Below are 26817 nucleotides of genomic sequence, written 5' to 3'. Positions count from 1 at the left end.
GGGGATGGGTTTAGTACAAATATATTAAAAGAAAACTATATTTTTCATAATTCAAAAATAATAAAAATTAACCCCTTTTAATTTTCCAAAAATACCCAAAATTTCTTTAAAAAAATTTAATATTTTTCTAATATTTTGATGAAATTAAAGACCTGTTTTCAAACCTCTTTTAAATCCCTAAGAAAATCCCCCAAAAGTCTCTAGTTTTCTCTTAATCTTAGGCAAGTTTTATAATTAAATCTTAATTTTAATCTCAAAATTAACACAAATCACGTAATTTCCCCCTTCTTAAAACACATGTGTTTAGCGAATTTGTTGTTATGCTAAGGATTTACCCAAATTTTCGCTACAAAACCAAGGCGCGTTTAAGGATGTTTCCATAAAAAACTAATCTCCCCTGATGAGCCATATAAAATCAAGGAATTTTTGCATTGGCATTTTAAAAACACAGCACAGCAAAGATCGTTGAAAAATTCCCATAGGTGTTAAAGGAAAAACCATAAGAAAATTTCAAAATTTCAACACAAATTTCAAACATGTGTTGAACAGACATGATTTCTGTGCAGTAACGTAACAGGCGACACAAAGTCTACTACGGCTAAACACTAGATCATTTACACGGGGGAATCCGATCTTAAACTAAAGTGATAAAAGGAAATTCCCTTAATACACTGAGGATCTATTTACATGTAGAGATAGATAGAGAGAGAGGTGTTAAACTTGTGTGTGAGAGTGTGTTTGTAAAAGGCGTGGGAATTTTGCTTAAATTGCGAAAAATCTGGGGAAAATTTTTGTAGGGAAAAACCAAAATTACTCAAAGAAAACCAATTTTACTACACATGTGTTTTGTATTAACAACAGTTTTGTGGTTTTGTGTAAAGGACGGACAGAAAGACAGACGGACGGACGGACCTAAATTAACCCAAAATTACAGGTAGTAAATTTTAATCGTAGATACTAAATTTCTTGTGTGTGTCTAGGCAATTTAATAAAGAAGTGTGCCTGTTACTTGCTTTTAAATCTAAAGCAGGATTTTAGTTAATTGTTGATGGTATTAAATTATAAAAATCAAATTTCCTACAAAGATTAATTTACAAACTGTTTAACTTCGGGGCCTTAACTTTTAACACATTTTAAATTTGTCTAAAAATGTGTGAATAATCCTAAGATTAATTTTAAACATTATTAGATAGTAGCATTAGCTAAACACACACATCCTGTTTTTATTAACACCATAAAACAATTAACAAAAATTACCCAAAAAAAACAGGTAGAATTTTTAACACAAAATCTTGTTTCTTCTTATTTTTAAATACCTAAATACCTTATGTAATCATTTGATTAATTTATCCCTACGTTTCTTTTGTTTTCAGCCTCTTTGATGCCAAAGTACCATCATCGCAGCGATCTTCCGGTTTCCACATATCGGACATTTTGAATCTAGAAAATTCCGAACTCAAACACAGTGTGGTGCATCCCTCCGGTCATCCCCAAGATATTTCCCATCATCATACCTCCGATGCCAATAGCAATCATTTAACCTCTCCCTCCCTAAATGGCGACTCAACGCATTTAACGGCTAACGTTAATCATGGCAGCGTTTTGGCTGACAATAACGGCTCAAATGCAGCCTCGGCTGCTTCAGCCGCCGTTAGTGCTTCGGCCCAGGCTCAGGCAGCCGCTCAATTTATAGCCAGCCATAATGCAGCAGCAGCAGTGGCGGCAGCCGGCCAATATTTACCCAAAAATTTCCCCAATGGTTTCAACGATGACATGTCCTCGTATCATATAGCCCACACAATGCTGACGCATTCAGGGCGATCGCCATGGATCAAGGAAAATGATTTATACGGTAAGTTGAGTGTTAAATTAATGATAAATTATAAATTTAAATGTTAAAAAGGAAGAGAGTGAGTAAAGAGACTTTAAATCTAAAAATCTTTTCAGAAATAACATTTTTAAAAGCTTAAAGCTTTATTTTATTATGTTATGCTTAGTAAAATCGAATCAAACAGTTTTAAAAATTAAGAAAATTCTAACAAAAACCTGAATATTTTTTAAATTTCTACAAAAGCTTTAAAGCTCGAAATAAATTTTTAGAGTGTTTATAGCTTCAAAATAAATTTTTAGCAGTTTGTGGCTAAAAATCTAATCAAACAGTTATAAAAATTAAATAAAAACCTGAAAGCTTCAAAGCTCCAAAGAAATTTTTGAGTTTATAGTCTTGAATGACTGAAATATAAGCCTATAGAAACAAAACCTTATAAATTTTCGAACAAAATAAAATGTTTCTAAATAAATTTACAAAAAAGCTTTAAAGCTTTCAAGAAATTTTTTTTATTTTAAAGCCACAATTACCAAATAATAGACATAATAGTTAGAAAATGTAAAAGATTTGAAATTAATTAAATTTGTTTATGAATTATTAAGATTTTTTAAAAATGCTTTAAAGCTTTCGGAAAATTTTGTTAAGATTAAAGTCAAAAACTACGGAATTTATGATTAACAGCTACAAAAATTTCAAATAATTCGAAATAATGTAAATTTTCTATGAATTTTAAGAATTATCAAAAAAAAAGCTTAAAAGCTTTGAAGAATTTTTTTTATTTTCAAAGCCAAAATTTACAAATAATAGCCATAATAGTTAGAAATTGTAACAAAATTTGAAATCAATTAAATTTTTCCATGAATTATTAAGATTTTTTAAAAAAGCTTGAAAGCTTCCTGGCAATTTTGTTAAGTTTGAAGACAAAAATTACGGAAATTGTACTTAACAGTTACGCAAATTTTAAATAATTTTAAATAGTTCAAAATTTCTAGGAATTTTTAGGATTTTTTAAAAAAGCTTTAAAGCTTTCAGGAAATTTTGTTAAGTTTAAAGCTAAAAATTGCCAAATTTTTAACTTATACTTTCGAAAATTTAAAATAATTCCAAATAATTAAATATTTCTATGAATTTTTAAGAATTTGTTAAAAAAGCTCTAAAGCTTTCAGGCAATTTTCTTAACATTAATGTCAAAAATTAAGGAATTTATACTTAACAGTTACAAAACTTTAAAATAATTCCAAATAATTAAATATTTCTATGAATTTTAAAGAATTTTTTAAGAAAGCTTGAAAGCTTTCAGGCAATTTTGTTAAGTTGGACATCAAAAATTACCAAATTTGTAGCTAGAGTTACAAAACATTAAAATAATTAAAATTTTCTAGGAATTTTAAAATTTTTTTAAAAAAAGCTTTAAAGCTTTCAGGCAATTTAGTTAAGTTTGAAGACAAAAGTTACGGAATTTGTAGCTAATACTTACAAAACTTTAAAATAATAGCAAATAATTAAAATTTTCTAGGAATTTTAATAATTTTTTAAAAAAGCTTTAAAGCTTTCAGGAAATTTTGTTGTTTCTAAAGCTAAAAACTACCAATTTTGTACCTACTACTTACAAACATTTAAAATAATTCCAAATAATAAAATATTTCTATAAATTTTAAGAATTTTTTAAGAAAGCTTTCAGGCAATTTTGTTAAGTTTGAAAACAAATATTACCAAATTTGTAGCTAATAGTTACAAAACATTAAAATAAATCCAAATAATTAAATATTTCTATAAATTTGAAGAAATTTTTGGAAAAGCTTAAAAGCTTTCAGCAAATTTTGTTAACATTAAAGTCAAAAATGACGAAAGTCATAATTAACATTTATAAAAATTAAAAATAATTCCATATAATATACATTTTCTATGAATTTTTAAGAATTTTTTAAAAAAGCTTAAAAGCTTTCAGGAAAATTTGTTGTCTATGAAGCCAAAAATTACTAAATTTGTAGCTAATAGCTACAAGACTTCAAAATAATTCCAAACATTTAACATTTTCAAGGAATTTTAAGAATTTTTTAAAAAATCTTGAAAGCTTTCAGGAAATTTTGTTAACATTAAAGTCAAAAATTACGAAATTCATACTTAACAGTTACAAAGCTTTAAAATAATTCCAAATAATTAACATTTTTTATGAATTTAAGATTTTTTTTAAAAGAGCTTGAAAGCTTTCAGGTAATTTTGTTAAGTTTAAAGCCAAAAATTACGAAATTTATACTTAACAGCTACAAAATTTTAAAATAATTCCAAATAATTAAATATTTCTATAAATGTAAAGAATTTTTAAAAAAGCTTAAAAGCTTTTAGGAATTTTTTTGTATAAAAAACCAAAAATTACTAAATTTGGTTTCTAGTAGCTACACAAATTTATAATAATTCAAAAAATTCAAATTTTCTTAAAATTTTGTAAAAGCTTTTCTTACATTTAATGAAAGCTTTATATTAAATTTTAGAATATGTTAGATTTATAGGCAAATATTTTATTATAAATCAATTTTTTATTTATTTGTATGCATTTTTTGGTTTAAAGCTTTAAATTTTAAAAAGCTTTACTTAAATTTATAAAAAGCTTTTAATGTTTTATATTAAAATTTATAATTTTTTGTAAAACTTAAAATTTTCTTTATAAATTGTTGTTAACATTTGACGTTTTTTAAAGCTTTTAATAAATTTATTAAAGGTTTAGGCTTTTTTTTGTTAGAAAAATTTAAATTTTATGGAATCAAGGTTTTAATTTAACTTATAAAATGTTGTTGTTTGCTTTTAGTTTAAATTTAGCTTGTTTTAAAAGTGATTAATGATTATGCCATAGCAACTTGCTTTATTATCCTTTTAATAACTTAATAAATGAGCTGGCAGGGAGCTTTTCAACAGCTGTAGAAATTCCCATATACTTCACATGAATTATGCTACATTATTTGGGAAGGACTTTATAAAGGAAGTGCGTGCCAATTCTTTTTTTTTGGTTTAAATTTGCTTATGAAATCGAACTAACAAACAAAATAATCCTTAAGTGTGAAGCACCCAAAATAATAAAAAAAACACTATTAGTCAAGATTAAAAACAACAAATTGCCTTTTTGGAAAACTAACAAATTAGGGGAGGTTATTAACAGAATTATTAGTATAAAAAAGATGATTAAAAAAGAACGTTACTGTTCTAAAAAAAAGCAGCTGCCTTTTGTTATAGTTTGGTGTAAAGAGAAGTTTAATAAATCGATAGAAAACAAATAAATAAATATAGGAAAGAATAAAGTGGCTGGATGGCTGGCAAGAACAAACAAAACCCCAAATAACTTTTTAACTTACAATTAATGACAAGCAAGATTTTTGAGACACAACAATTAAAAACTAAACACGGAAAATTTGTCTACAATTTGCCAGATAATTTACCAAACACAACAATAAAAATGGAAAAAAAGGATCTTCATTTAGGGATACAAACACACCCTGAGAGACAACAGGATACAGGATATAAAATATAAAAGTAATATTGTTTTGAGGTGGTAAATTATTTAGCCAAAAATCACATTAAAAATTCAGGGTGGTTGTTTGTATTGTTGCTAAATCACACTATCAATCTTAAAAGGATTTAGTCTTGGCATATCTGTATGTGTGTGTGAAATCAAATGTCAATTAATCCTTAGTTTATGTTGTTTTTTTTTTTTGAAAAACAAACCAAATGTACAAACCTCACTCAGGTAGACTCTCTCCCTCTCTCTCTTTAGAGTAAAACTAAAATTCATTCATAAATATTTTCTTTAACTCCACAGGAGTTTTAGCTACATAATTCTATTAAACAATGCTGTACATTCTCTTTTGTTGTGTTTATGATCGTTTTCCTGGTGACCTTCAGTTAGTGGCAAAACTGGGGTAGTTTTTGGCTGGCAAGGCAGTAACTTTACTGTGTCAACTTATGTTAAACAGAAACCTCAAATAGAGGTGTGATCTAATATGCCAACCTTTCGGTTTGTTTTAAATATTGTTTTGCAAAAGAAATCCCGAAAATTATGCACAATTTATTAACGCCCCTAAAAGTAGATAACGAAACTGAAAGCACAAGGATTTCTCACAGGAAGTTGTCTCTTCTCTCACGTCAATACTTATTAAAGCTTTACTTAAAGCATTTCTTGAACATATCGCACTCTCTCTCTCTCTTTTGAACATCGAGCTCTCTCTTCTTTCAAGCAAATACTTATTAAAGCTTTACTTAAAGATTTTCTGGAACATCTCGTTGCCTCTCTCGTGAACATCGAACTCTCTCTCTCTTCTTTCAAGCAAATACTTATTACAGCTTTACTTAAAACATTTCGTGAACATATCGTGAACATATCGCTCTCTCTCTTAAACATGTCGCTTTCTCTCTCTTCTCTCACGCAAATATTTACTAAAGCTTTACTTAAAGAATTTCTTGAACATCTCGCTCTCTCTCTCTTGAACATGTCGCTTTCTCTCCCTTCTCTCAAGCAAATACTTATTAAATATTTACTTAAAGCTTTTCTTGAACATATCGCTGCCTCTCTCGTGAACATCTCGCTCTCTCTTTCTCTCTTCTTTCACGCAAATGCTTATTAAAGCTTTACTTAAAGATTTTCTTGAACAACTCGCTCTTTCTATTGAATATATCGCTCTCTCTTTCCCTTCTCTCACGCAAATACTTATTAAATCGTTACTTAAAGATTTTCTTGAACATCTCGCTGTCTCTCTCTTAAACATATCGCTCTCTCTCTCTTCATTCACACAAATACTTATTAAAGATTTACTTACAGCTTTTCTTCAACATCTCGCTCTCTCTTGAACATCTCGCTCTCTCTCTATCTCTCTCTTCTTTCACGTCAATACTTATTAAAGCTGTACTTAATGCTTTTCTTGAACATCTCGCTCTCTCTCTTTATCACAATATTTAAACTCTTTAAACAGAGAGCAATTTATACTAATTTTATCTCTTATTTTTTTTTGATCCCTTTCCAGGCGTCCAACAACCTGCCAGTCCCGACAGTACCTCACCCGTTAACTCTGAAGTTTCCTACACCTACATCGGTTCCAATTGCCAAACCTCTCCCGCCTTATCCGGTGACTACAAAACCTACAGCCGTTCAGCCGATAGTGATGCTCTGTCCGTCGGCGGAGGTGATAACAACAATCTGCATCATTTGCATCAACAGCAAAACAATGGCCATCTTATGAAACCCAATACCGATAGCAATAACAGTGCTGGCGGCAATTCCTCCAATCCCCATGATGACAGTTTAATTGAGGACGGCATTGAGGAGGAAATCGATGATGAAAACGATCAAGATGGCAGTAATACCGGCACCGGGGCCGATGGTCTGCCCAATAAGAAAAGAAAACGTCGAGTTTTATTCACCAAGGCCCAAACCTATGAGCTGGAAAGACGTTTCAGGCAACAGCGTTATCTGTCCGCCCCCGAACGTGAACATTTGGCCAGTTTAATAAGACTCACACCCACCCAAGTGAAAATCTGGTTCCAGAATCATCGCTACAAAACGAAACGCGCACAAAATGAAAAGGGCGTCTATGAACAACATCCTGCTTTACATGGTCATCATCATCATCCCTCGGCCTTGCCCTCGCCCCGCCGTGTAGCCGTGCCCGTGCTGGTGCGCAATGGCAAACCCTGTCTCAGTGATGGCTCTAAATTGCCGCAGGACTGTGTAACCGCTTCTATGCAAAATGCCGCAGCTGCCCATCATTTGGTGTTGGCCAATGGGGCAGCTTATCAGCATGCAGCGGCGGCAGCCGCAGCAGGCATGCATGCCGCCCATGCCCATCAAAGGGCCTGGTGGCATTAGAAATTAAAGGAATTTTTCACTCAAACTAGACAAATTTAGGAGAAACAAAGCTGCTGGGTGGCCTTAATTAACAAATCAAAAGTTATTAAAAGAAACTTTGAGAACAGGGCCCCTTTTACCACAAACAGAAAAATTCCTTAAAAATCGAAAACAAGAATTTTAAAAATTCATTTTTAAGCTACCAAAAAAAAAACAAACAAACAAAATTAAAGCAATAAATTTTACCAAACAAACGGCATTTTAGAAGCAACTCGAATAATCAACAATTTGGACAATAAAAATCTTTAATAAAAAATTAAAAAACAAAAATAAATTGCAGCAATTTTATTTTTGTGAAAAATCAATTTTAAAACAAATAATTGTATATATTTTAGCCACAATTTCTTTAACAAAAAACCATGTATAAATTCCTTTCTTTTATTTTCGTAAATATTGAAATCCTGTAAATTTCCTAGCTTTTAAGTTTAAAGACAAACCTTAATAAAAATCACAAAAAAAAACAAATTATAGAATTTATTACAATTAATTAAACAAATTTTTAAATAATAGTTGTGTTTTTTAAGGCATTTTATTGGAATTTATAGTTTTTAAATTGATAAATATAAATCTATTGTGTAATATTTACTTGTATTATAAATTTAAACAAACAAAAATAAAACCAAAACAAAACAAATGTTAATTTAGTTTTATATAAATAAAAATTATTAAAAAAAAAAATTAAAAAAAAAAATTTATTTCAAAGAGGAGTTTTAGGAAACTCTCCGCGATATACATATGACTTAAAACTGTGGGATTTTTCAAATGATCTGTTCTAGTTCTGTTCTAGTTCTGTTCTAGTTCTGTTCTAGTTCTGTTCTAGTTCTGTTCTAGTTCTGTTCTAGTTCTGTTCTAGTTCTGTTCTAGTTCTGTTCTAGTTCTGTTCTAGTTCTGTTCTAGTTCTGTTCTAGTTCTGTTCTAGTTCTGTTCTAGTTCTGTTCTAGTTCTGTTCTAGTTCTGTTCTAGTTCTGTTCTAGTTCTGTTCTAGTTCTGTTCTAGTTCTGTTCTAGTTCTGTTCTAGTTCTGTTCTAGTTCTGTTCTAGTTCTGTTCTAGTTCTGTTCTAGTTCTGTTCTAGTTCTGTTCTAGTTCTGTTCTAGTTCTGTTCTAGTTCTGTTCTAGTTCTGTTCTAGTTCTGTTCTAGTTCTGTTCTAGTTCTGTTCTAGTTCTGTTCTAGTTCTGTTCTAGTTCTGTTTTAGTTCTGTTCTAGTTCTGTTCTAGTTCTGTTCTAGTTCTGTTCTAGTTCTGTTCTAGTTCTGTTCTAGTTCTGTTCTAGTTCTGTTCTAGTTGTGTTCTAGTTCTGTTCTAGTTCTGTTCTAGTTCTGTTCTAGTTCTGTTCTAGGTCTGTTCTAGTTCTGTTCTAGTTCTGTTCTAGTTCTGTTTTAGTTCTGTTTTAGTTCTGTTCTAGTTCTGTTCTAGTTCTGTTCTAGTTCTGTTCTAGTTCTGTTCTAGTTCTGTTCTAGTTCTGTTCTAGTTCTGTTCTAGTTCTGTTCTAGTTCTGTTCTAGTTCTGTTCTAGTTCTGTTCTAGTTCTGTTCTAGTTCTGTTCTAGTTCTGTTCTAGTTCTGTTCTAGTTCTGTTCTAGTTCTGTTCTAGTTCTGTTCTAGTTCTGTTCTAGTTCTGTTCTAGTTCTAGTTCTGTTCTAGTTCTGTTCTAGTTCTGTTCTAGTTCTGTTCTAGTTCTGTTCTAGTTCTGTTCTAGTTCTGTTCTAGTTCTGTTCTAGTTCTGTTCTAGTTCTGTTCTAGTTCTGTTCTAGTTCGGTTCTAGTTCTGTTCTAGTTCTGTTCTAGTTCTGTTCTATTTCTTTTCTATTTCTTTTCTAGTTCTGTTCTAGTCCATTATTACCTTCAAGCAACCACCAAAATCATTACAAATAATAACAATTTACCGTCGGCTATCAATATTTCCTAAATTAACCGCATACTTTTTATTGATTATGACTTTTACCGACGGCATATTATAATATAATCATCGATATTTCAACAATATTTCTTTATGAAAGACAATAACACTTCATTTTTAATTAGACACTAATTTGCACCAATAAAAAAGAACTTCAAAATAACAACAACTACAATAAAATCATCTTCAGAAGTGCTAGTAGGTACCCAAGTACCTTGATGAAGTGACAGAAACAAAAATCATTACGATCATCAACAAATCAAAAACCAAATAAATAAATATACGAAATGTACTCGAAAATTATGTGGTAAAACAAATCAAAACTCTTGTGATTTCTGAAGTGTCTCCCATAAACACAAATTGTGCTGGAATGGAAACTACACAGCAAGTGTTCAACTAATAAGACAACTGACAACAACAATAGCAGCAGCAGCAGCAAAAAAAACCAATAAACGTTAATTAAATAAATAAAATATAAACAAAAAATTACTCATCATCACTTGAGATACTTTTAGGAGACGACACAAGTACAAATGTACAACAAAATTGTTGTTATTGTTGTTGTTTCAAGAGTATTGAGTTCAACAAAAAACTACGAGTACTTGAACATTCAATATTCAATTCAATAAAATTGCATTTGAAATTTGCACCCAAATGGGGGGCCTTAAATTTCTTCATTCGTAATACAAAGAAAATTCATTTTATGGTCATAAATTCATTTAATAATTGTTATAAATTTGTTTAAAGCATGTTTTATTTTTGGTTTGACTTTGTAATCATCATAAATGTTGTAGACGTAAGAAATACGAATTTCTATATCAGGAAAAATATTTGTTAAAATGCTACTCATATTTTCGAGGGTCATAAATTTTCTATGATTTATCAAATATAAACAATCTATAGAATGGGATGGTTTAGATTACGTATGAGAACAGGTGATTAAAGGTATGGAATGGTAAATTATGAACTGGAAGAGAACTGGAAGAGAACTAGAACAGAACTAGAACAGAACTAGTACAGAACTAGAACAGAACTACAACAGAACTAGAACAGAACAGAACTAGAACAGAACAGAACTAGAACAAAACTAGAACAGAACTAGAACAGAACTAGAACAGAACTAGAACAGAACTAGAACAGAACTAGAACAGAACTAGAACAGAACTAGAACAGAACTAGAACAGAACTAGAACAGAACTAGAACAGAACTAGAACAGAACTAGAACAGAACTAGAACAGAACTAGAACAGAACTAGAACAGAACTAGAACAGAACTAGAACAGAACTAGAACAGAACTAGAACAGAACTAGAACAGAACTAGAACAGAACTAGAACATAACTAGAACAGAACTAGAACAGAACTAGAACAGAACTAGAACAGAACTAGAACAGAACTAGAACAGAACTAGAACAGAACTAGAACAGAACTAGAACAGAACTAGAACAGAACTAGAACAGAACTAGAACAGAACTAGAACAGAACTAGAACAGAACTAGAACAGAACTAGAACAGAACTAGAACAGAACTAGAACAGAACTAGAACAGAACTAGAACAGAACTAGAACAGAACTAGAACAGAACTAGAACAGAACTAGAACAGAACTAGAACAGAACTAGAACTAGAACTAGAACAGAACAGAACTAGAACAGAACTAGAACAGAACTAGAACAGAACTAGAACAGAACTAGAACAGAACTAGAACAGAACTAGAACAGAACTAGAACAGAACTAGAACAGAACTAGAACAGAACTAGAACAGAACTAGAACAGAACTAGAACAGAACTAGAACAGAACTAGAACAGAACTAGAACAGAACTAGAACAGAACTAGAACAGAACTAGAACAGAACTAGAACAGAACTAGAACAGAACTAGAACAGAACTAGAACAGAACTAGAACAGAACTAGAACAGAACTAGAACAGAACTAGAACAGAACTAGAACAGAACTAGAACAGAACTAGAACAGAACTAGAACAGAACTAGAACAGAACTAGAACAGAACTAGAACAGAACTAGAACAGAACTAGAACAGAACTATAACTTCTCCTGACTTGATTCCATTCTTAAAAATGTCTGTTTACTTTAGTATACGTATCACTTTACGTATCAATTTCAACAAGCTGAACAAAATATCGAGTTAATAAACATTTTTTCTTGTTGTTTTAATGGGAAGAGTCAAGTTGTTGTTAGTGGGCTGGTGATAAGCGCCGTTTATTAAACAATTTTGACCAGTCAGCCTTAATGTGTTATCAGATCGTAGCAAAAATCAAACAAGCTGCCAAATGAAATTTTAACATTTTATTATCAAGAAATGAAACTAAAAAAAAAAACAATATGATTTGAAATTAAAGATAGAATCCAAAAATAAAAATGATAATTCATTAATTATAATGTTCTGGCTTAAAAACCCCCTAAAAGTAGACAACTTTTATTCAGTTTTTTTTAAACTCTTCAAAAAATCTGGGTCTCTGGAGTCTAGACATTTATGCTTTTCGCAGTATTACATTTCTTATCTTTAACAACATAAAAACTAAATAAATATTGCAGAAAAAAAACTGCCGTTAAATAAATACAATTCTTGCAACAATTGAAAATTTATGTTTTTTTAGAGACATTTTTCCTCCAAGGAATGTAGTTCAGCAAATGATAAAAACGCTATTGATATTTTTCCCCAATGACCTGAAATGCTAACGCAGATAAAACTTATTTTTATCAATAAAGAATGTAAAAAAGAACAATATGTAGCTGTATTTACAATAAAAAATTGATAATATTGTATGAATAAGATAATGATTTTCACATTAAATCACATTATGAGCAACTATAGGCCAAATGTAATACAAAACCACAGTTCCATTGTTAAAAACAAACCAAGAGAACGTGCCTGGTTAAGAGGCAAAAGGGGTGTTGTTGTCAGTAGGAGAATATACAAACAACTGTCAGTTTGACATGTTTTAACAATCGTTATTAAATATTAGAGGATTTTAGGTTTGATTTGAAATATGATTAATGGACAAAAAAAAACTGTATAAAACTCAAACAATAATTGGTCAATAGATAAGATAGAAGATTAATAGTTAATAGGGAAGCTAAAACAATAAAAATAATAAACATAATTGATTTAATGTAAAAACAAAGACCGATTTTTATATGAAAAACTCAAAAAATCGAAAATCATTTCTAACTTTGTAAATAAGCGTTTAATTGAGAAATGGAGCTCAATCTGTGATCACCTCTATTTTCCACCAAAAATGGATTTTTATATGAAAAACCTAAAATCGGCTGTAGATCCTTAAATAGTGGACCAATCGACAAAATAATGATCATCTGTGATTACCTATATTTTATACGAAAAATCGATTTTTATATGAAAAACCTAAAATCGGCTGTAGATCCTTATAAAGTGGCCCAATCGACAAAATAATGATCATCTGTGATCACCTCTATTTTCCATCAAAAATCGATTTTTATATGAAAAACCTAAAATCGACTGTAGATCCTTAAATAGTGGCCCAATCGACAAAACAAGGATAATCTGTGATCACCTCTATTTTCCATCAAAAATCGATTATTATACGAAAAACCTAAAATCGGCTGTAGTTCCTTAAATAGTGGCACAATCGACAAAATAAGGATAATCTGTGATCACCTCTATTTTCCATCAAAAATCGATTTTTATATGAAAAACCTAAAATCGGCTATAGATCCTTATTAAGTGGCCCAATCAACAAAACAAGGATAATCTGTGATCACCTCTATTTTATACCAAAAATCGATTTTTATATGAAAAACCTAAAATCGGCTGTAGATCCTTAAATAGTGGCCCAATCGACAAAATAAGGATAATCTGTGATCAACTCTATTTTCCATCAAAAATCGATTTTTATATGAAAAACCTAAAATCGGCTGTAGATCCTTAAATAGTGGCCCAAACGACAAAATAATGATCATCTGTGATCACCTCTATTTTCCACCAAAAATCGATTTTTATATGAAAAACCTAAAATCGGCTGTAGATCCTTATAAAGTGGCCCAATCGACAAAATAAGGATAATCTGTGATCACCTCTATTTTATACCAAAAATTGTTTTATATATGAAAAAACTAAAATCGGCTGTAGATGCTTAAATAGTGGCCCAATCGACAAAATAAGGATAATCTGTGATCACCTCTATTTTATACCAAAAAAACGATTTTTAGTAGCCCAATGGACAAAATAAGGATAATCTGTGATCACCTCTATTTTACACCAAAAATCGATTTTTATATGAAAAATCTAAAATCGGTTGTAGATCCTTAGATAGTGGCCCAATCGACAAAACAAGGATAATCTGTGATCACCTCTATTTTATACCAAAATTCGATTTTTATTTGAAAAACCTAAAATCTGCTTTCGATCCTTAAATAGTGGCCCAATCAACAAAATAAGGATAATCTGTGATCACCTCTATTTTATACCAAAAAAACGATTTTTAGTGGCCCAATGGACAAAATAATGATCATCTGTGATCACCTCTAATTTCCACCAGAAATCGATTTTTATATGAAAAACCTAAAATCGGCTGTAGATCCTTATTAAGTGGCCCAATCGACAAAATAATGATCATCTGTGATCACCTCTATTTTCCACCAAAAATCGATTTTTATATGAAAAACCTAAAATCGGCTGTAGATCCTTAAATAGTGGCCCAATCGACAAAATTAGGATAATCTGTGATCACCTCTACTAAAAATCGATTTTTATTTGAAAAACCTAAAATCGGCTGTAGATCCTTATAAAGTGGCCCTATCGACAAAATAATGATCATCTGTGATCACCTCTATTTTATACCAAAAATCGATTTTTATATGAAAAACCTAAAATTGGCTGTAGATCCTTAAATAGTGGCCCAATCAACAAAATAAGGATAATCTGTGATCACCTCTATTTTCCACCAAAAATCGATTTCTAGATCCTTAAATAGTGGCCCTATAGACAAAATAAGGATAATCCGTGATCACCTTTATTTCATCGATTTTTATATGAAAAACCTAAAATCGGCTGTAGATCCTTAAATAGTGGCCCAATCGACAAAATAATGATCATCTGTGATCACCTCTATTTTCCACCAAAAATCGATTTTTATATGAAAAACCTAAAATCGGCTGTAGATCCTTAAATAGTGGCCCAATCGAAAAAATAAGGATAATCTGTGATCACCTCTATTTTATACCAAAAATCGATTTTTATATGAAAAACCTAAAATCGGCTGTAGATCATTAAATAGTGGCCCAATCGACAAAATAAGGATAATCTGTGATCACCTCCATTTTCCACCAAAAATCGATTTTCATATGAAAAACCTAAAATCGGCTGTAGATCCTTATAAAGTGGCCCAATCGTCAAAATAAGGATAATCTGTGATCACCTCTATTTTATACCAAAAATCGATTTTTATATGAAAAACCTAAAATCGGCTGTAGATCCTTAAATAGTGGTGCAATCGACAAAATAAGGATAATCTGTGATCACCTCTATTTTCCATCAAAAATCGATTTTTATATGAAAAACCTAAAATCGGCTGTAGATCCTTAAATAGTGGCCCAATCGACAAAATAAGCATAATCTGTCATCACCTCTATTTTATACTAAAAATCGATTTTTATATGAAAAACCTAAAATCGTCTGTAGATCCTTAAATAGTGGTCCAATCGACAAAATAAGGATAATCTGTGATCACCTCTATTTTCCACCAAAAATCGATTTTTATATGAAAAACCTAAAATCAACTGTAGATCCTTATAAAGTGGCCCAATCGACAAAATAAGGATAATCTGTGATCACCTCTAGTTTATACCAAAAATCTATTTTTATATGAAAAACCTAAAATTGCCTTTAGATCCTTAAATAGTGACCCAATCGACAAAATAAGGATAATCTGTGATCACCTCTATTTTATACCAAAAATCGATTTTTATATGAAAAACCTAAAATCGGCTGTAGATCCTTAAATAGTGGCCCAATCGACAAAATAAGGATAATCTGTGATCACCTCTATTTTCCACCAAAAATCGATTTTTATATGAAAAACCTAAAATCGGCTGTAGATCCTTAAATAGTGGTCCAATCGACAAAATAAGGATAATCTGTGATCACCTCTATTTTCCATCAAAAATCGATTTTTATATGAAAATCCTAAAATCAACTGTAGATCCTTAAATAGTGGCTTTTTTAATAAAGAAATAAATAGTCATATATGTAAATAACTAAAATAATTATATGGACTTTTCAAATGCTATAAATCTTAAAATAATTCTAAGGCTCCCACACTCGTTGCTACTTTCTATCTTTTTGTCTCTTTCGTACACCTTTTTAGAGTCTGAAGGACCATAAACCAAACCACAGGCTACAAATTGTAAACAATCTATGTCTTGTGCCTCAAATCAAATTAAATGAGCAACAAACATTAACTTAATGTTTTATGTATGTTTTTCTAGCAGGCGGCTCTGTAGCGGAGGGTGAGAGTTGGCTAAATGGCTTTAAAATTTGTAATATTTTACAATTTCATTAACATGGCGTAAAACTGTGCAATCATGAACACAGCACACTTGCTTTGCCACACTCCTCGGTAAGACGCTTCTTTTCAATATTAATGCCACACATTTTAATAGCCTGCAACAAACACCCCCTTTGAGGGGTTTTCGTAATGAAAAAAAAATTTTGTAAATGCCTCAACTTGGTTACAAGAAGCCCTTGTATTTTATATTTTTTTCCTCGTCATCCTGTTGTTGTTGTATAAGCGAGGTGTTTATTATGTTGTCTTGGTATTCTGGTTACACATACATTTCAACCATTTAGCAGTTTGTTGTTCATTACTTCGTTGGTTTTTTTTTTTTGGTAATTTCTCATTTTTAACGTCAATTAAGTCAATCACACGCCCTTTTAAAAGCCAACTGAATACCAACCAACCCACCTCCGCACAGCCACTGTTTGAATATGAACAATGCAATGAGGATCTTACACTCATAGAGAATGATTGGTGAAAGTAAGAGAAATGCAATGAAATTTTTGTACCCACGATTTGGACTGTTTAAAGACCCACGATTGAAGTTCAATTTGGACTGTATAAAGACCCACGATTTGGACTGTTTAAAGACCCACGATTGAAGTTCAATTTGGACTGTATAAAAACCCACGATTTGGACTGTTTAAAGACCCACGATTGAAGTTCAATTTGGACTGTATAAAGACCCACGATTTGGACTGTTTAAAGACCCACGATTGAAGTTCAATTTGGACTGTATAAAGACCCACGATTTGGACTGTTTAAAGACCCACGATTGAAGTTCAATTTGGACTGTATAAAGACCCACGATTGAAGTTCAATTTGGACTGTATAAAGACCCACGATTTGGACTGTTTAAAGACCCACGATTGAAGTTCAATTTGGACTGTATAAAGACCCACGATTTGGACTGTTTAAAGACCCACGATTGAAGTTCAATTTGGACTGTATAAAGACCCACGATTTGGACTGTTTAAAGACCCACGATTGAAGTTCAGTTTGGACTGTATAAAGACCCACGATTGAAGTTCAATTTGGACTGTATAAAGACCCACGATTTGGACTGTTTAAAGACCCACGATTGAAGTTCAATTTGGACTGTATAAAGACCCACGATTGAAGTTCAATTTGGACTGTATAAAGACCCACGATTGAAGTTCAATTTGGACTGTATAAAGACCCACGATTTGGACTGTTTAAAGACCCACGATTGAAGTTCAATTTGGACTGTATAAAGACCCACGATTGAAGTTCAATTTGGACTGTATAAAGACCCACGATTTGGACTGTTTAAAGACCCACGATTGAAGTTCAATTTGGACTGTATAAAGACCCACGATTGAAGTTCAATTTGGACTGTATAAAGACCCACGATTTGGACTGTTTAAAGACCCACGATTGAAGTTCAATTTGGACTGTATAAAGACCCACGATTGAAGTTCAATTTGGACTGTATAAAGACCCACGATTTGGACTTTTTAAAGACCCACGATTGAAGTTCAATTTGGACTGTATAAAGACCCACGATTTGGACTGTTTAAAGACCCACGATTGAAGTTCAATTTGGACTGTTTAAAGACCCACGATTGAAGTTCAATTTGGACTGTATAAAGACCCACGATTGAAGTTCATTTGGACTGTATAAAGACCCACGATTTGGACTGTTTAAAGACCCACGATTGAAGTTCAATTTGGACTGTATAAAGACCCACGATTGAAGTTCAATTTGGACTGTATAAAGACCCACGATTTGGACTGTTTAAAGACCCACGATTGAAGTTCAATTTGGACTGTATAAAGACCCACGATTGAAGTTCAATTTGGACTGTATAAAGACCCACGATTTGGACTTTTTAAAGACCCACGATTTGGACTGTATAAAGACCCACGATTGATGTTCATTTGGACTGTATAAAGACCCATGATTGAAGTTCAATTTGGACTGTATAAAGACCCACGATTTGGACTTTTTAAAGACCCACGATTTGGACTGTATAAAGACCCACGATTGAAGTTCAATTTGGACTGTATAAAGACCCACGATTGAAGTTAAATTTGGACTCTATAAAGACCCACGATTGAAGTTAAATTTGGACTGTATGAAGGCCCACGATTGAAGTTAAATTTGGACTGTATAAAGACCCACGATTGAAGTTAAATTTGGACTGTTTAATGAGCTACAATTGATGATAAAATTGGAAACTTACAGGGTGAAGCAATATGCATTTTTCCAAGCAATTTGCATTTCTATCAACATTTTCTAGCCTGTGTAGCAGGATAATGCGTGTTATTATGTTATCTGCTATATTTCCGTTAAACTAAAACCAAGTGTTTTTTCAATGATGAACTCAAAAACAATAGAACAAAAAAGTTATTATAGAAATTAAGTTAATTTTTCAACAATTTACCCTCTTTTTAGAGCTACATACAGCCAGCCAGCCAGCCAACAAACAAAATAAATGCATAATAATGTTTATTACAACCCACAAAAGAAAAACAAGAAGCTCATCCAAAAATTTGTATTCATTGTCTGTCTACATTCCCAACAATATTTATTTAAAGATTTTTAATATTAAAACAAAACAAAAAAAGAATTACACAATAATGTAACAATAACTTGCAAACATCAAACCAAACAAAAGGCGTCAAAAGTATTAATGCATAAATGAGGAAAAGAAAGGCAAAAAGGACATGTGTGGGAGTTGATGTTTGAACTACTAGTGACCACAATGCGATGAGACAGACAGACAACCACGCAATTTCATGAGCAAACCCTTGTTTGTTGCTGTTACTGCTGCTTTAAGCGCGTCAGCGGCATTAACAATTTCAAGCACTATAACGACACGTGGCAGCTGCTTTTAAAATTCAATTTCCGTCATGTAATCCTTGGTTAACATCAATTGTTTTATTAGCCCAACCAAATATACAGCCACACCAGCAACAGCAACAAAACATATTGTACCAGTCAGCAAGTTATTTAATATTGTTTTTTTTTTTTTTTTTGTTTAGTTTATGAATGAATTTATTTGGTTTTATAGAAGAAAAGGGGGAGAGGAACAGCCAGCTAGAGCATGAGAAAGAAGGTGGAGGGTGTTTTTAGCAAGCAGGTTTTTCAGGAGATTGAGTTGTTACATCAGTTTGTTTCAGTTTGGGAATTATTGAAAAACAGTATCTCAATATTAGTTTTTTAGCTAATAACCTAAAAAAAATTACGATTTTTTTTGAAATTGAAATAAATTTTGGACTGTATAAAGACCAACAATTGAGGTTAAATTTGGACTGTATCTTAAACCTAAAATTAAAGTTAAATTTGGACTGTATAAAGATCTACACTTGAAGTTAAATTTGGACTGTAGAAAGATCTACAACTGAAGTTAAATTTGGACTGCAGAAAGACCTACAATTGAAGTTAAATTTGGACTGCAGAAAGACCTACAATTGAAGTTAAATTTGGACTGCAGAAAGACCTACAATTGAAGTCAAATTTGGACTGTATAAAGATCTACAATTGAAGTTAAATTTGGACTGCAGAAAGACCTACAATTTAAGTTAGATTTGGACTGTATAAAGATCTACAATTGAAGTTAAATTTGGACTGCAGAAAGATCTACAATTGGAGTTAAATTTGGACTGTATAAAGACCTACAATTGAAATTAAATTTGGACTGTATAAAGATCTACAATTGAAGTTAAATTTGGACTGCAGAAAGATCTACAATTGGAGTTAAATTTAGACTGTATAAAGATCTACAATTGAAGTTAAATTTGGACTGTATAAAGACCTACAATTTAAGTTGAATTTTGACTGTATAAAGAAATTTAATTGAAGTTAAATTTGGACTGTATAAAGACCTACAATTGAAGTTAGATTTGGAATGTAGAAAGACCTACAATTGAAGTTAAATTTGTACTGTATAAAGATCTGCAATTGAAGTTAGATTTGGACTGTATAAAGACCTACAATTGAAGTTGAATTTGGACTGTATAAAGATCTACAATTGAAGTTAAATTTGGACTGTATAAAGATCTACAATTTAAGTTACATAAATTTGGACTGTATAAAGACCTAAAATTTAAGTTGAATTTGGACTATAGAAAGACCTACAATTGAAGTTGAATTCGGACTGTATAAAGACCTACAATTGAATTTAAATTTAGAATGTATAAACCCCTGGAATTGGAGTTGAATTTGGACTGTGGAGAGACCTACAATTGAAGTTAAATATGGACTGTATAAAGAAATTTAATTGAAGTTAAATTTGGACTGTATAAAGAGCTACAATTGGAGTTAAATTTGGACTGTATAAAGACCTACAATTTAAGTTGAATATGGACTGTATAAAGACCTACAATTGAAGTTAGATTTGGACTGTAGAAAGACCTACAATTGAAGTTAGATTTGGACTGTATAAACACCTACAATTGAAGTTGAATTTGGACAATGGAAGTTCAATTTGGACTATATAAAGACCTACAATTGAAGTTAAATTTGGACAGTAAAAAGACCTACATTTGAGGTTAAATTTCGACTGTATAAAGTCCAACAATTGAAGTTAAGTTTGGACTGTTTAAAGACCTACAGTAGCGGTTGAATGTGGACTGTATAATGACCTACAATAGCAGTTGAATTTGGACTGTATAAAGACCTACAGTAGCTTTTGAATTTGGACTGTATAAAGTCCTGCGATTGAAGTTTATTTTGGACTGTATAAATACCTACAATTGAATTTGGACTGTAGAATGACCTACAATTGAAGTTAAATTTGGACTGTAGAAAGATCTACAATTGAAGTTAAATTTGGACTGTATAAAGACCTACAATTTAAGCTGAATTTTGACTGTAGAAAGACCTACAATTGAAGTTAGGTTTGGACTGTAGAAAGACCTGCTATTGAAGTTAAATTTGGACTGTATAAAGATCTACAATTGGAGTTAAATTTGTTGTATAAAGATCTACAATTGAAGTTAGATTTTGACGGTATAAAAGCCTACAATTGAAGTTGAATTTAGACTGTATAAAGACTTACGATTGAAGTTAAATTTGGACTGTATAAAGTCCTAGGATTGAAGTTCAATTTGGAATCATACCAATATGTAGAACTAAATATGAAAAACATGACTTAATTTTAAATGTTTTTTTATCAGAAAAGAAGCAACATTAACGAGGATTATGGTATTATGATGTTTAAAAATAACAATAATTTTTCAATTTAATTAAAAAATTTAGGGGAAAAAAATCCCTTATACCTTTTAAGGTAGTCGGCTATAATTTTAATAATAAAATTTAAGCAACTAATTATAATAATAAGAAACTCCTACCACCCCGGTGGTGTTCACACATCAATCATGTGATAATGAGATTTTTAAAAAAATTTAAAATTAAAATCTAAAGCTGTTTATTATATGTATGCCACCGCATACTAAGGATTAAGCCCATAAACAGCAACCACAAATTTATGAAAATCTTTTTTTTCATTCTTTTGCTGTATGCTTCACTAGGAAGGAGTAGCCTTTTCATTGAAATAGAGACATTTTATTTTAAAGAAAAGGGAGTAGAATGGAATAATAAAAGAAGGGAAAGAAAGCAAGAAAGAAACACTTGTTTTATTAACAAGTCATGTAAGAGAAAAAAAGATTTAGTGTCAGTTTAAAATGATGGAGTAGGTAAGTAATGAAAAAAGTATTATAAAGCAATGGAAAAAGGATAATGAAATAAAAGATTCTTGTTTGGCTTAATTCTTATTTGGAGAAGCCTAAAATTAGGCTTTAGTTTTAGTTAACTTAGTTTGCTAATCATAATTTTTGCTTAATCATGTGGTCATCCTTTAGACACACAAGATAGCTATTAATAATGCTTAAATTTTATGCTGATGAAAGCAGAAAACAAGTAAATAAATAGTTGACCACTATTTAATACACAAAAATAAACATAAATCATTAATTTTCCAAGATTTCTGTAGAATACAAGAAAGTAAAAACCATGACTTTGAGAAATAATAACCAGATTTCCTTTGAAAACTATTAGACACACTCTTTATAAAATCTTCATGTTGAAATCTTTACGAAAACTATCAAAAATTATTAGTTATCTAGAGTTTCCACTTAAATGCACAATACCTATTTAGCTAGCTAGCTATACATACTTATGAAATCAATAAATAGAGAAATATGAAATGGTCATTCATTCATATTGTTACAAAATTTGTAGCTAGAACATATTAAAGTTAAGCTATAGGTCAGGGTGGTTTATACTGCCACCAAAAAAAAAAAAAGGAAATTCCTACCAAAGAAAACACTTACCCAGGCCTTTTTTTGCTTTAGCATTCAATACAAAAAAGAAAGCCGCGTGTCCTTAACTTTTATGCCATTCGACAAGCATTATGGATAAATCATAAACAACTAATAATTGTATTGAAATAATCTGTAGCAAAAGTCAACTATTACCATGATAATCTATTTAACAAATATCACCAGCTCTAACATTTATGACATGTGTTGTCTGTAGGTTTATTATCTAAATGTTAAAAGGGTCATCTACATGTGAGTAAGCAAATATAAAAAGAATATAAGGGAATTTATTAACTACAGGCTTAAAATTAATGGTTTGTAATAATGTTCGCCTAGAAGTATGCTTTAGATTTTATTTTTAACGGAACTCCCAAAAGTATGCTTTACAATTTAACTTTATAAAAGCAAATATTTCGGTATTCCAAAGTAAAGCTAATTTTTGTATATACCAGCTTAAACACAGATTATAAATTGAGCAGGTTTTAAGATCAAATGAAAATTAAATATTTTCTGGATGATCATGTCGGACAAGCTTACAGGATTATTGCCAGTGATCATAAGCCTATAATAAGGAAGTATCTAAGAGAAGATCACATGAAGATCCTGTCGGACAAATTTCCAAGATCATTGCCAGTGATCATAAGCCTGTAATAAGAAAATATCCAAGAGAATTTCACATCAAGACCTGTCGGGCAAGTTACCAAGATCATTGCCAGTGATCATAAGCCTGTAATAAATTTTTCAAGAGAATTTCACATGAAGATCCTGTCGGACAAGTTCCCAAGATCATTGCCAGTGATCATAAGCCTGTAATATGTAAATATCCAAGAGAAGTTCACATGAAGATCTTGTTGGGCAAGTTCCCAAGATCATTGCCAGTGATCATAAGCCTGTAATAAGAAAATATCCAAGAGAAGTTCCCAAGATCATTGCCAGTGATCATAAGCTTGTAATAAGAAAGTATCCAAGAGAATTTCACATGAAGATTCTGTCGGACAAGTTCCCAAGATCATTGCCAGTGATCATAAGCCTGTAATATGTAAATATCCAAGAGAAGTTCACATGAAGATCTTGTTGGGCAAGTTCCCAAGATCATTGCCAGTGATCATAAGCCTGTAATAAGAAAATATCCAAGAGAAGTTCCCAAGATCATTGCCAGTGATCATAAGCTTGTAATAAGAAAGTATCCAAGAGAATTTCACATGAAGATTCTGTCGGACAAGTTCCCAAGATCATTGCCAGTGACCATAAGCCTGTAATAAGAAAATATCCAAGAGAAGTTCACATGAAGATCCTGTCGGACAAGTTACCAAGATCATTGCCAGTGATCATAAGCCTGTAATAAGAAAGTTTTCAAGATCCTGTCGAACAAGCTTCCAAGAGTATTGCCAGTGAACATAAGCTTGCAATAAAGAAGTATCCAAGAGAAGTTCACATGAAGATCCTGCCCGACAAGCTTCCAAGATCATTGCCAGTGATCATAAGCCTGTAATAAGAAAGTTTTCAAGAGAAGTTCCCGTGTAGATCGCTTGAAGATCCTGTCGGACATGCTTCCAAGATAATTGCCTGTGTGATCATAAGCCGGTAATAAGGAAGTTTCTGTTTCTCTGAATCGAAAGATCATCTAATTCGGTTTCCACAAAAAATAGAATTTTTAACAAAACTTCTGGCTATGTTTAAAGCATACTGAAATGTTCATAATATAAAGGTTCTCCTATAAAGTAAACAAACCATTTTAGGAATATTTTTACTCCATTTAGGTTACTCTTCTTGCAATTTTCATTTAATCTAAAATCGATAAGACAAACTGATTTCAACAAGATGTCAATCCTTGCTTTACTAAATAAGATATGTACCTTCAAGACAATCTGCTAAGTAGTACATAAAACTGTTACATAAATTAATTAAATTTACATTGCAAATATACTAAAATCACTCCCTAATAATGAGCAATTTTCGCAATAAAAATCAAACAAACTAAACAAGAAATAGCACATAATTTATGTTACATCATGCTGCAAACAAAAAACAACTACTTGGAGACAAGAGAGACCCTTTACTACAACATAAATCACCGGAAATGTTACTCTGCCTTTGGCTTTGTAATGTCTCACAAATGTTAAAGACATGCAGAGCAAACAACAACAAACTACATATAATTGAATTGATTGACAATATTTTATTTAACCATAGCACTTGTTTTGACCCTTGGTCTCATAAAAAAAGACAAAGATATGTTATTTAGCTGGATTTTTTTTGCCGCCCTAATGATAAAATTTGTTTAGATTAGCAATAATGATGTTGACAGCATCAACAACATCAACATCAACAATATATAAATAAATTTCTTACAACACTAAAGCAAAAGTACTTAATATTGTTAAAAGGCCATAAAAAAAAGCACAATGAAGTTGTCAAGTTCTACACAGACCCACACAAAATCAAACCAATAAAAAGGAAATACTTTAAGCGGAAAAACAAACTCGATATAAAAAAAAACTCAACCCAACAAAAAAAAAAAAAAGCGAAACGAAACAAATCTTTTTTAACTGCAGACAAACAATCACCCATAACATATGCCTGCTAGCTTTACATGGTCTTTTTTTAACACCCTCAGCCACCCTCTTTATTTGTAGTTTGTTAGAAAAAGTACAACAAAAAAAAAGGTCATAAAAAGTGATTTGCAAAAAGTCAATAACCAAAGTATCCTTAACAGAAACTATGTGAAGCTTGTTGTGTCTATTGAATTACAATGATACGAGAACTAACGTCTTAACTTAATAGCGATAAGCGAAAAGAACACTATTGTGCACTCGCCAATGAGTCTTTAGAAAACACTGAGAGAAATTTAAGGATTCTTTAATATAAGTTCATAATTTTTCAATAATTCTGGCAAATCCCACTAAATTCCTAAAGTGGGGATTTTTTATAAACAAAATAGGAATTCCCAAATTTTGCAAAAATCCTTAAAATTTGTAATAAATAATATTAATTCATAATTTTTTAGTACTTTTGACAAATCCCATTAAATTCCCAAAGTGGGGATTTTTATAAATAAAATGGGAATTCCTAAATTTTGTTTAATTTCTTAAAAATACATTAAAATGTTAATAATTTATAGGTTTTTAACAATTTTTGTAAATCCCATTAAATTCCTAAAGTGCGGATTTTTTATAAACAAAATGGGAATTCTTAAATTTTGCTTAATTTTTTTTAAATATTTCATAAATAATATTAATTCATAATTTTTTAGTACTTTTGACAAATTCCAAAAATGGGGATTTTCATAAATAAAATGGGAATTCCTAAATTTTGTTAAATTCCTTAAAATTTGTAATAAGTAATATTAATTCATAATTTTTCAATAATTCTGGCAAATCCCACTAAATTCCCAAAGTTTGGGATTTTCATAAATAAAATGGGAATTCCTAAATTTTGTTTAATTCCTAGAAAATACTTTAAAATATTAGGAATTTATAGAATTTAAACGATTTTTGTTAATCCCATAAAAATTCCCAAAGTAGGGATTTTTTAAACTAAATGGGAATTCCTAAATTTTGCAAAAATCCTTAAAATTTTGAATAAATAACGTTAATTCATAATTTTTTAGTACTTTTGACCAATCCCAGTAAATTCCCAAAGTGGGGATTTTTTACAAACAAAATAGGAATTCCCAAATTTTGCTTAATTTCTTAAAAATACATTAAAATGTTAATAATTTATAGGTTTTTAACGATTTTTGTAAATCCCATTAAATTCCCAAAGTGGGGATTTTTTATAAACAAAATGGGAATTCCTAGATTTTGCTTAATTTCTTAAAATATTTAATAAATAATATTAATTCATAATTTTTTAGTACTTTTGACCAATCCCAGTAAATTCCAAAAGTTGGGATTATCATAAATGAAATGGGAATTCCTAAATTTTGTTTAATTCCTTAAAAATACTTTAAAATGTTAATAATTTATAGATTTTAAATGATTTATGTTAATCCCATAAAAATTCCCAAAGTAGGGATTATTTAAACTAAATGGGAATTCCTAAATTTTGCAAAAATCCTTAAAATTTTGAATAAATAACGTTAATTCATAATTTTTTAGTACTTTTAACAAATCCCACTAAATTCCCAAAGTGGGGATATTTATAAATAAAATGGGAATTCCTAAATTTTGTTTAATTTCTTAAAAATACATTAAAATGTTAATAATTTATAGATTATTAACGATTTTTGTTAATTCCATAAAAATTCCCAAAGTGGGGATTTTTATAAACAAAATGGGAATTCCTAAATTTTGTTAAAATCATTAAAATTTGCAATAAGTAATATTAATTCATAATTTTTTAGTAATTTTAACAAATCCCAGTA

The 26817-nt window shown here is 30.7% G+C and overlaps 1 protein-coding gene across 1 annotated transcript in view; it reads left to right on the top strand.

The window, feature by feature from the left end:
* LOC135958875 (homeobox protein vnd-like) overlaps positions 1 to 8191 on the top strand; it is a 43296-nt gene extending 35105 nt beyond the window's left edge. Inside the window, exons 2-3 of the mRNA XM_065509810.1 lie at positions 1374 to 1852; positions 6838 to 8191. Coding sequence (XP_065365882.1) covers positions 1374 to 1852; positions 6838 to 7679 — 1321 coding nt within the window. The 3' untranslated portion in view covers positions 7680 to 8191. The remainder of the gene's footprint in view (positions 1 to 1373; positions 1853 to 6837) is intronic.
* Positions 8192 to 26817: the final 18626 nt, after the last annotated feature.

Source organism: Calliphora vicina, chromosome 4 (genome assembly GCF_958450345.1).
Source record: "Calliphora vicina chromosome 4, idCalVici1.1, whole genome shotgun sequence".
Taxonomy (NCBI): domain Eukaryota; kingdom Metazoa; phylum Arthropoda; class Insecta; order Diptera; family Calliphoridae; genus Calliphora; species Calliphora vicina.
This window is presented reverse-complemented; position numbering and strand designations above follow the sequence as displayed.